At 39.6% G+C, this 12,364-nt stretch overlaps 1 protein-coding gene across 3 annotated transcripts in view; it reads left to right on the plus strand.

The window, feature by feature from the left end:
- TRAF2 (TNF receptor associated factor 2) overlaps positions 1-8,975 on the plus strand; it is a 57,556-nt gene extending 48,581 nt beyond the window's left edge. For all 3 annotated transcript variants that reach the window (XM_027849026.1, XM_027849028.1, XM_027849031.1), the window contains 5 exons: positions 1,858-1,932; positions 3,370-3,717; positions 4,688-4,865; positions 6,840-6,988; positions 8,383-8,975. In XM_027849026.1, the coding sequence (XP_027704827.1) occupies positions 1,858-1,932; positions 3,370-3,717; positions 4,688-4,865; positions 6,840-6,988; positions 8,383-8,601 (969 nt within the window). In that variant the 3' untranslated portion in view covers positions 8,602-8,975. The remainder of the gene's footprint in view (positions 1-1,857; positions 1,933-3,369; positions 3,718-4,687; positions 4,866-6,839; positions 6,989-8,382) is intronic.
- The last annotated feature ends 3,389 nt before the right edge of the window (positions 8,976-12,364 follow it).

The following is a 12,364-nucleotide window of genomic DNA, read 5'->3' on the forward strand; positions in this document are numbered from 1 at the left end:
ATTTTCCTCCCTCCCAAGCAACTCCTCCTCAGGGGTGTTGCTGGAATGCATTGTCTTGGCTTTTGCTCATTTCAGTCTCTCAGGACCATTTACTGGCTTGATATTTCATAAGTGACTCATATGGAATGATAAAGTTTCCTCAGCCAATCCAGACATATTTCCTATGCAATTTCATTTTGGCTGATCAAAGACTTTTCCTGCACATTATCATCATAACTACCGTTTATATAGCATTACTGTGTGCCAGGTACTTTGCAATTATTATCTCATTTGATCCTTGCAGCAAGCCTGGGAGGTAGGTACTATTATTATCCCCTTTTTGCAGAGAGACATAAAGTGGTTTGCCCAGGGTCACACAGCTAGTAAGTGTCTGAGGCCAGATTGGAACGCAAATCTTCTTGACTCCAGACCCAGTACTCTACTACACCACCTAACTTCCTAGCAGATTGAATATATAAAGAGAAATGGAGACTAATGAGTTGTGAATGACTCCTAGATTGTGAACTTGGGTACTTAAAAGATTGGTGGTACCCTCAACTGAAATAGGAAGTTTGCAATGTGAGCTTCTTGAAAGCAGACACTATTTATTATTGTCTTTGTACACTATCACTTCACACAGTGCCTGGCACATGTAGTAGGGACTTAACAAATGCTTATTGAGTGACTGATTGGAAAAGGAAAAAGGTTTGGGGAAGGTAATAAGTTCAGTTTTGGACATGTGTTTGAGATGCCTACAGGGCATCTAAGTAGAAATGTCAAGCACACACTTGGGACTGGAACTCACAAGAGACATTAGAACTGGATACATAAATTTGGGAATCATCTTCATAGAGATGATAATTAAACTATTGGGGCAGATGAGCTCTTTAAGAGAAAATGTAGAGAGAGAAGACTAAAGAGCCCAGGACAGAAGCTTGGGCAGTAATTAGAGTTAGGGGAAAGAAGGTAATGATCTAACAAAGGAGACTGAGGAGTGTTAAGACAAGTAGGAAAAGAACCAAGAGAAAGCAATGTTATGAAAACACAAGGAGGAGAGAGTATGAAGGAAGGAGTGATCTGCTGTCAAAAGCAGCAGATAGGTCTAGAAGGATGAAGACCAGAAAAAGATCATTGTTTTTAGCATTTGTTAGATTTTTGGTAGCCTTGAAGAAGAGGGGCAGTTTCAGTACAGTGGTGGGTTAGAAGCCAGATAGCAGGAGGTTGAAATGTAAGTGGAGTATGAAGAAATGAAGTGAATGTATACAGCTTTTTCTAAGAGTTTTTTGGCTATGAATCAGTATAAAAGGATTTAATATGAATGGGAGAAAAATTATGGAATGATAATTTATGGGGGCTGGGTCAAGTGAAAATTTTTCAGGGATGGAGGAGACCTGAATATTTGTGTAGACAGAAAGGAAGGAACCAGTACATAAGGAGAGATTGAAAGTGTGTTTAAGTGAGATATGATCAAAGAGACATGCTTTCCATTTGAAATAGGAAGGAACACTTTTAAGGGCACAAGTAGAACGGTGGCCTTAGCAAGGAGAAGAGCCACTTATTTATCAGAGGTTGGAGCAAAGGAAGTAAGAATGGAAAATTGATGTAGAGGGGTTTGAGGTGTCAAATATGAAAGCAGAGGAAGCTCCTGATAGATGTCTTTAATTTCTCAGTAAAGGAAGAGGCGATGTCTTGCCCTCTGTAGAAGGAAGCTCTCCTGTGTGCTAACTTGTAGTAAGAAATCAGAAACTCCTTGAGGATCAGGACTGTCTCATTTTTTCATTTTTGTTTCCCCCTAGTGCCAGCACATAGTTGGTGCTTAATGTTTGTTGAATTGAATTGATCATATATGTGTTATATTTCTCTTTTGTCTTTGTTTAGTTTCAGGACCATGTCAAGGCCTGTGGCAAATGCAAAGGGCCTTGCAAATTCCATGTTGTTGGCTGTACTGAAATGGTGAGTGAGCACAGTTTGTGTTTATTTGTAGTGGCAGAAGGCTGTTGCTATTCAGTGTATATATAGCTCCTAAAGGGAGATTGAGAATAACTGAATCTTATTCTTTTAAGCTTCTTTTATTTCAAGAGCTGAAATATTACAAAGCCAAGAATGAATCTTATATATAAAGTTGTTATTCTGCTCTCAGTTTGTTAAGATCATATTATTTTAGATAAAATGTATGCCCTCATTCTCATTAATAAGTTGACCACGCTTAATGTGTTTCCTGACATTCCTTCCACTAAGGGATTGTCATGTCAGGGGATTGCTTCGTGTTCTCCTTTTCACAATTTAAACAACTGTTTGAAGCAAGTACTCAACCTTCTAGGAACTTAAAACCTTGGTAGAGAGGCAAAATATATACATGATTCGCCACAAAAAAAAATTAGGAATAAATATCAACGAGTATCAAAATAATGGGATGAATTAAAAATATTTAAGTTCCAAGAGCAGACTTGTGTTTGATCATGTAAGACTTGTTAGAATGAGTTAGTCTTAAGCTATCAAATATAGATGTTCAGAGATGGTCATGATAATACAAAAAATTACTAGTAATTACTAGTAAATAAATACAAAATGACTTAATAAGCAAATTATCTATCTATGAGACTTTCTGGCCACATGCTAAAAATGCATTGTGTTGAGCGTACTGTGTACGCGGTTGTAAATAATACAACCTGTCTTTAACCCAAGAGATTTGGAACTTTGAAATCCATTGGTCAAATCTTACAGATTTTATAGATTTGAAATGGTAAATTGATTTATATACAATTAAGGAAGTTTCATGGACCAAGATGAGGATTTAAGGAAAACTTACAGTGGAGGAACCAAGATTTGAAAAAAATATTCTGCATTAATTTACTTGGATGTTACTGTTAGCTCTGCAGAAACTTATTTGGAGGCTGGCGTGAGGCACATGGAGACAAATGTTATATCTGAGCTCCTTGAAGGAAAGTATTTTGTATATTAATAGGGACACTTATGGTCAAAATACAGGTGATCTGGTCAATCATATTCATTTGGGAAGTAGAAAGAATTGCCATCAGTTTTTACCACATTTCAGATTCTTACATGATGATTAAAATGGGAAATTTATCTGTTTTGAATCTTGAATGTAAAATGTAGCTGATTTACCTGTAGTCAGTAATGGTATCCTTGAAAAGAGGTTGGGGGGGGAGGTCAAAATTTGTCATGTTTTTAAAATTTTGTTTCTTCAAAATTTATCACAGAATAAAAAGTTCTGGGCATCTTTGAGGTCCTTCATCTTTTCATCTTTCGACTCTTAAGTGTATATATCTCTTCTTTTCACTTCTTGAGTTAAAATTGTTGTCTCCTTTGTAAATCTGTTTAAATTATAATATGCCATAATCACTTAATAGCTGTTCCTCTTTTCTCTAGGTGGAAAATGAGAAACAGCAGGATCATGAAATTCAGAAGGTAGCTGAGCACCTCTGCATGTTGTTAAACTTTGTCCTTGAGACCAGGCACTTCCATGGAGATATTGGTCCCCTTCTTGGCCAAGGTGACATGGGGGGCTGGGGAAACAACTCATTGGCCTTAGGGTCAGAGATGTCCAAGTCTGCAGAGCTATTGGAGAGATGTGAAACCTTGGAAAGAAAGACAGTCACTTTTGAGAACATTGTCTGTGTCTTGAACCGTGAGGTGGAGAGAGTGTCCATGACAGCCGAAGCTTGCAGCAGGCAGCATCGCCTAGACCAGGAGAAAATTGAAACTCTCAGTACCAAGGTCTGTAATCTTGGGGAGTTACAGCGGTTTTCTTCCCTTGGAACTGTACTTGTGTTTGCATGCCCAATGTGTGTTGCATGTGTGGCACTGACTGTTCTTACTGCTTTTTACTTAAATCTTGCACTTCAAAAGCATAGAATTTTAGAGCTGGAAGAGACAATGGATGTCATCTGGTCCAATCATTCATTTTACATAGGAAGAAACCAAGGTCACACAGCTAGTTAGTGACAGAGATGGGAATACTTCCCTAGTCTCCTCATTCCTAGTTCATTGCTGTTTTCTCTACATTGTGCTACCTCGCTTCTTTCAGTAGTGATCTTGGGAGCTGAAGAGCTGGCTCTAAAGATTTCTAAAAAAGGTATTATAAGACTTAATTTTTCTTCCCTCCCAAAATCCTTACCAGATAACTCCGTACCAGGTGAACATTTAGTTGTTACCGTAATTGCTATGTTGTTTTCAAGAAGTAGAAATCTACTTTCACTGCTTTTTCCTTCATCCCATTGACCACGAGGATAGAAATATTCCTGGAACTGAGTGATTTTTAATGTTCTGTAGCAGCAGCTTTTCATAGTTTTTGAGTCTGAGGTATCTGTGTTATTCTTGGTGCCCTGAGAATGTCAATTCCCAGATATGTTTGGGAAAAGGGTTTTGTCTTTTAGACACCAGTTAAATACATCCCAGTACATTCTTTCGAGGAACTATCCATAGAGATGCCTCAGGAAACATCTCTTGAAAATTCCTGTCTTATAAGAAATTGATAGAAAGTTCAGATGTGGGGAATTGGGATTGTTGTGTTTTGTTGAATTGGATTTCAGTAGCAGATTTTATTGTCTCTAGCTTTCCCTAAAATATTGAGAGTGCTCTTGATAGAATTTGTGTCAGAAGGTGCCAACAGGACCTCAGTCACTCCCTTGGAGCTTTAGCAGATGTGTAGGTCTAACAAGACTACAATGTGTATTCCAACCATTAGGTCCAGCAGCTGGAAAGGAGTATAGGATTGAAAGACCTGGCAATGGCTGACATGGAACAGAAGATCCTTGAGATGGAAGCTTCTACTTATGATGGAATTTTCATATGGAAGATAACAGACTTTGCTAGGAAACGCCAGGAAGCCATGGCCGGCCGCTCTCCTGCCATCTTCTCTCCAGGTTGTTCTCTCGAAAATAACCTTGTAACTGGCACCTTTTTCTGTGCTCCACATATTTCATTTATTCAGGTGGGCATGTGGAAATGTCACCTGCAATTCTGTAGATCAGGTTTAGAATATTTCCACCCCTCCCCCTTAGTCTTTTTTATTTTTTTCATGAAAGAATCAAAACTGCATCAACTAAACTTGGACAGTTAAACGGGAGAAAGAATGGGAATCTATTTAGGGGAAATGACTATTATCCAACTTATGAAATTTTTTAAGATCCCCCTCTTCTCCTGGTACTCGGCCATTGGTATCCTGGCATAATGATAATAACATCACTACCTGAAGGTCATGTTGCTCCCTGGCATATAGTCAGCTTTCTCTTATTCTCATGTAACTTATCCAAGAGAGATGTTGAATTCTAGTTTGGTTTCCCTCTGCTACCTAAGAGGTATTTGATAGACCCTCCTCTACCATCAGCTGAGGAGCCTAAAGATTACAGGTTCACAGCCTATTTGGGCTAAGATCAAGCTAAGTGAGGCAAATTTAGTGCCTCAAAAATTTTATGATGTGTTCCAGAAATCTTTAGAATGTTTTCAGGATTCTCTTTGTTTTGAGTATCTTTACCAGCTCTCCTCTTTACTAGCCCATGTTGTCAAGAATTGACCCTAATGAGGTTTTCCCACTTTTATGTAAAGACAGCATAGATCTTTGGTTATATGGATCCTGATATCTCAAAAGAATTAATCTGGAGCAGGTGTGAAAGAGAAGAACTTTGAATGGTGAAATGAAAGACTTTATTTGACAATAAAAAATGTTTAAGATATATCTTCTATAGTAGACATCTCCCTGCAAAAAATTCTACCTCCTCTTCCACATCTTGGTTAACTCCTCAAGCAGAAAGCAACTTTTCCACAAATGTTCATATTCATTTTGAAAATGTCAAGCAATCAACTTGTTCTGGTTGTTATTCAAGTCACCTTAGTGATGACTTTAAAGTAATTGAGAGGGGAACTGATCACACAAATCCAGGCTTCGCTCAGTTGAGATGGGGAAAGTAGAAGTTTCATTAGGAAAAAGCAGAGGTAACAAAAGATAATTTTCTCAATGAAACTTGAGCTGAGGTTGCAGGAAATTAGTAAAGATTCCCCTAATGTGAACCAAGGAGTACTACTTCTTAGCTCTTCCTTATATAAATCAAGGAAAAGAGCTGTTTGTTATTTCAGACAGTCATAACGCTGTTCTTAATAAATTCATAAGTATACTCCTAACTTGATTACAAATTTCCTTTGGGCCTGAGTTTATGGCACTTATATGGAGTTTATTTTCTCTCTGCTTTGTTTTGGATCTTTTTATTCAAACTGCACATCTTTCTGAGATAAAAATCTTGAAATGGGAAAGACTTCATAGCATTTGTGACATCCTGTCATATCCTTGTTATTTTTAATATCATGGCTTCACCAGTGATTCTAAGACCAGCTGTTTGTTCATCTGTATCTTTGCAATGTCTATACTTCTGCCTTTTCCTACCTCCCCTTCCAAATTTTTCATTGAAATCTGTACATTTAGAGTTAAGTTGTTAAGGCTAAATCCTTTTCTAAATCCTTTATCTGGCCGTTTTTTATTTAAAATGAATTTGTTCTTCGGGAATTTATCATTGGATTAGTAATATATCTTAAAAAGTGTTGGTTTCCATTTACCTACCTGATAGCTTTTTCTTTAGAGGCTAACTTAGTGGAGGTTGTTGCTTTATTTAAAAGCAGTTTTCATCTCAGCCATTTCTTTCTTTGGCTCTGAAAATTGAATCCTTTCTAGACAGGGAGCCCTCTATCTCTCTTTTGGAAATTGGAAGCCTGATTGTTGGGAAACCCCCAAGAGAGTTTCAGTAAGAACAGTCCCACTTGAAAACAAGTCAGGTTTTTCTTCCCTCTCTCTCCTCCCCCAGTTTTGTCCAGATATTTATTATGTGCATTTTGCATCGCTTTGTTAGCCTTCTACACGAGCAAATATGGCTATAAGATGTGTTTGAGAATTTATCTGAATGGGGATGGCACTGGACGTGGGACCCACCTTTCTCTTTTCTTTGTCGTGATGAAAGGACCAAATGATGCACTTCTACGTTGGCCCTTTAACCAAAAGGTAAGCCTAACCTCGTAAACACAGGGGCTGTGTTTCAGTTCTAGTAGCGGTGAGGGCTTCTCAGATACCATCTTCCCTCTCGTTCTTCTCCACAAACACCTACCTAGTTCCCAGAGGATTGTCCAAGGTCAGGCTTAATTCTCATGAGTCCTACTGTAGAAAACAGTGTTAACTAAGGTTTCCCACCTATAAATCATACCCCAGGTTTAGAAGGCCATCTGGCATGTGAAGTTTAAACAAACATTAATCATTAAATGATTATTAATCATAAATTATTAATCATAAAAATCACCTCTCTAATTGAGAGCTAATGGATTTTATATTTGGACTATCCAAAGTCAGTTTTCAGTCAGCCGAATTAACAATCCATAGATTGGGCCAATAAGAGAAGGGTTCTTTCTTGTCAGTTGCCAGAGCAATATGCTTTTTTACCTACCAGTGCTTCTTGTCCTAGTATGGAGCCGATCCAGAAGGAGAAGAAGGCTTTTTTGCTTCCTAATAGGAATAGAAAGAGGAAGACATACTCCTGACATTTGGTCCTAAACCTGGTGGCCAAATGATTTATTAGCCCTTGTTTTTAGTGTTTACTCTGTTCCCTCATGCTTATATTTGCAAATGGCTTTGAAGAAATTAGTTCTTTTAGGGGCAGCGAGGTGGCGCAAGGGATAGAGTACCGGCCCTGGAGTCAGGAGGACCTGAGGTCAAATGCCACCTCAGACATATAACACTTAATAGCTGTGTGACTCTGGGCAAGTCACTTAACCCCGATTGCCTCACCAAAAAAAAAGAAAAAGAAAAAGAAATTAGATCTTTTAATTTGTGTATTCCTCTGGAAAAATATAGCTTCTGCAGGGAAAATAACATATGCTTCCTACTCTCTTGGATAAACAGACACCTTTATGGGATGAGCATTAGCAGACTGATAACACAGAAGTCAGTGCTGTTTGTAGCCCTTCACCTTCAGGCTCCATGTATGGAAGGTACATTAATCAGCCAATGAACAGACAACATTTGGGTTCTTTAAAATTAATATCAAGAGTTTATCAAACACTTAGTACTGTTCCTGGTTCCTTTGAGGTGTGGATTTTGGGATCTTGTGGCCAGTGTTGCAAAAAGCAAGACTCGTCCTGTTCCTCATGGAATGTAATGATCTTGTCTTGCTTCAGTTTGGATCTTGGGAAAACAGGAAGCTTTGACTGCAAAGCTTGGAATCTGATGTGACACGCTCACAGTTTACTATTGGGGCTTTCCAGGCTTTTCACCCAGCTGAATCCTCAGAGGTGGTGGGTGTGGGGAAGTTGAATACAGGAGAATAGAATTGAGCTTTCAGATCAAGTTAACACTAAGAAACTACTTAACTTCCTCTGTCTTCTGTTTGTACTTTCTGCTCATAGGTGACATTAATGCTGCTAGATCAGAACAACCGGGAACATGTGATTGATGCCTTCAGGCCTGATGTGACATCTTCCTCTTTCCAAAGGCCAGTCAGTGATATGAACATTGCCAGTGGCTGCCCCCTCTTCTGTCCTGTCTCCAAAATGGAGTCAAAGAATTCTTATGTGCGCGATGACGCCATTTTCATCAAAGCCATCGTTGATTTGACGGGTCTCTAATGCCACCTTTCCATCAACATATGGGAGCCTAGTGCCAGCCTGGTTTGGAAGTGTCTCAGGCAGGGGTCTCACCTACACACCTATGGGCAGAGCCCCCCCCAACACACTCCAAGCTCATAGGGCGGAGGGGTAGGGCCAAGGCAGGCCTGCAGGGAAAGGCCCTGACCTTCAGCTAAGAGTGATATACAGGACCAAGAGGAGAAGGCACTGGCTAGACCTTGGATTATAGAGGCACTTGGTTTAAGACTTGTCAACAGAGATTGGGAGTCAGTGAATGGGCAACCACTTCTGGGAAATAGGCAATTCAACCCAGGACTGGTTTGAAATTTGCTGTGGGTCTGCAAGCTCCTGCCTATAAAAGATACTTGATACACTATCTGTGTTGTTCTAAGGGGGGTGGGGGATAGCAGACTTACTTTAAGGGAGGGGGGGATGGGGAAACATGTTAGTCAAGAAAGAAAGTATTTCTCTCTGGCACTGTGCTTAGAGGGCTCTTCGCAGCAGGGTTCTTAGTTTAGACTCTGCTGCCCACAGTAGCACATCGGAGCAGGAAAAGATCCAGGAGAATTGACAAGAAAAGACTGTCAAGGACCCATTATGGCTCAAAAGGTGCCCCTTTCTGGCACCTGAGATTGTAGGAAATCACTTTGATCACCTAAATCTGATCATGCAGGGACACAGAGCCACCTTAAGATGGTGCAAAGTGATCCCCAGGGGATAGAATTGGCCCACAGAAGTAACTACTGATTAGCCAGCCAAAGAATTTTCCAACATGGCCTTTCATTAAAGGAAGGTCAGTTCATTCTGTTGATTCCCTGCTTATATCCACTTTATGTGGCAAAGGCTATCCTGTTGGATGGCCATACAGGGAGGTTGCTATGATAGGATGTGGTTAATCATGTCCTTCAATCTCTACTAGTTTTAAACTGAGTAGTTCATGCATACCACATGGAGGGGGAGGGGGGAAGAATGAGTAGGGATTATCCACCCCCTGGGCCCACACCAATGATTTGTATTATCTGCATTATCAAATGAGAGAAACAATGACTATTAAATCTTTTTTTAAAAAAAAAAATTGTGGATACTGACATGTTGACATGCATTCAACTCCGTATCTCCCTGAATATTTGAAAATTACTCAATAGTTCTCTAGAAACCATCATTTACTTGGGATTTTTCAGTATCATCTCCCCACATCCCCTACCCCTCACCCTCCTTGTTTTGCAGTTTACTGCCTAGAAGACAGATTGTAGTCATTTGGTTACTTCCTTAGTGACCTTTGTGTGGGGAACCTGAGCATAAGAAAATAAGTCACCTGTTGTCAGGAAGCAGGCCAGATGAAAAGTGGTTGAAGGAGGAGCAGTTGTGTGCTTGTTGGCACAAAAGTGAAATAATCCAGATGTGGAAAGAGCAGACTTGGGTTGAGAAAGACATACATGTATTTGGATGCTTTCTCCCTCTTCAGGTGCTTTATCGGATTTGAATCGGTACAAGAATTTGGAAAGTTGGGTCATCCGTGGCTGCTTCTGAGTAACAGTAGGGCCCAAGTCCTATGGTTTGATGGGGAGGGGGAGAGTCTTCTGCTCTCCACCCTCTAGAACGTGGCTCAGACCTTTCTGGTGAGAGCCATCTTCCCTACATATTTGTGTAATAAGGGATGAATAATAGCAACCAAAGGTTACAGTTATGGTGCAAACTATTCCCAGACCTCTAACCTCCAATTACCACTCTGTGATCCAGGTTCAATCCCCAGATTGGAAAGTTATAAAGCATCAGCTAAATTTCAGAAACTGAGAAGCCATCAGTGGACAAATAATTGAGACAAAATTTCCTAGCTATCTCACCTATCCATGGGTGGTGAGTTTCACATAATATTCAAGTCCTATCCCAGGAACTTTCACATGACAGTGTCATGAAACTGCCTGAACCTTAAGCACTTAATTGTTTTTTGAAGACAGATTTAGCTCTGACTTTGACATCCTTTGAGAAGTCTGCAGTTTCCCAAAGCCCCAAGTCCTTACCCTTTCGGAGGAGAGGGCTAAAACCCACAGACACATAATCTGTGGCCTGGGAACCAGAATGAATGTTGGCCTATACTCCTTGCCCCTTGACTTCCTAAAGGAGGAAGGAAGAGGTATTTCCTCAGATTCCTGTGTTACTGGATAGCAGGCTAATGAACCTCTTCAAGTATATCATTTGTCTTTTGAGTTAGCTCATAGGAAGTGGTTAGAATCTCCCTTTATCAGCATTACTTGACTGCATCAGATGCACATGTTCAAACTCAAAGATTTAATCCTTAATTTTTTTTTTTTTTTTTTTTTACAGTTGGGGTTAAGTGACTTGCCCAGAGTCACACAGCTAGTAAGTGTCAAGTGTTAGGTCCGAGGCTGGATTTGAACTCAGGTCCTCCTGACTTCAGGGCTGGTGCTCTATCCACTGCACCACCTAGCTGCTCCTGATCCTTAATTTTTTTAAAAAAATGTTCTATCAGTGGCTCTTTATATCACTGTCAGTTCCTGAATGACTTCCTCACAGTAGAATTTCACTCTTTTAACATGTAGTCAAGCAAAACACAACACATTGGCTGTCTGAAAATGTAGGGCTAATTTTGCACCAATATTCTCCCACTGTGAGCACGGAGGCATGCTGCACTGTTGGTCCTCTTAAGTTTGAAGATTCTTTTAACCTTTCCTGGCACTCCACTGACTGCTGTACTGGCCTGATGCCTGACAGTAAGTTTAATAAATTCTTGTTGTTTGAGAAAATGGTTACTGACAACTCCTATGAAATCTCTCCTTCACCCCCATTCCCTTACTGAGGTAATAATCTGACTAATGCAAATCAATTTCATTACTATTCTCAGGGTTCTGAGTAAAAATGCTTTAGAACCCAATTATTCACATAAATCAGTTCTGTTTGATTATGCATATAGAGACAACCTAAATGGATGTGGAATAGAGAAAAGCAGTTTCTTTATTAGCTTTGATAGTTTTTACTAGTTTATAAAAAATATCCTTTGTAATGAAGAATGCTTCATATTGGCTTTGTATAGTGTATTGATGGGAATAGAATTCATCTTTTCCTTCAGTTCCTAGGGCTTGCAGTGCTCCTTGATATTCAACTTAAAATATATGGACTGTTTCTTAACTGTGTTTTAGAAAGTATGCTGAGAAGCTATGGTGTGTCCAGAGAAAGGTGACCAAAATCATATGGGGATGTTTTAACCTTGAGAAAAATCTTAGGGGGATCACGATAGTCTTCAGATATTTGAATAGTTGCCCCAACAGGAACTAATTTAATTGTAGAGAAGTAGAATATAGCTCAACTTAAGAAAATGCATCCAAAGTTAGAGCTGTCCTGAGGTGGAATGTACTGTTCCTAAAAGGGTCAGTGAGGAGTTGGTTGCCTTTTCAAGCAGACGAGAGTCATTAGACTTGAACTAGAAGGGGCCTTAAAGGCCAGTCACCTAGTCCAATCTCTTACTCAAATCACGCATCTCTGAAGAGCAAGATTTTGACCAGATGACTCTGAGGTTACTTCCAAATCTTAGATCTAATGAATCTTAAGACTTTCTTGATATGTTTGGCAACACTTAGCAAATGAGATGAGCAGTTTTAGGTTGGCATTTGCACTTCACATTCTGACAAGAAGTTGTGAGAGTTATACTGAACTATTTATTTACCTCTATGCTGGCTAGTATTAGGGATAAAGTTTGTGGCCCTTTCCTACTGCATGAAACTTCAGGCCACATGGACATCAAACC

The sequence above is a fragment of the Vombatus ursinus genome, unplaced genomic scaffold, assembly GCF_900497805.2.
Source record: "Vombatus ursinus unplaced genomic scaffold, bare-nosed wombat genome assembly UNPS02000580.1, whole genome shotgun sequence".
In the NCBI taxonomy this organism is placed as follows: Eukaryota; Metazoa; Chordata; class Mammalia; order Diprotodontia; family Vombatidae; genus Vombatus; species Vombatus ursinus.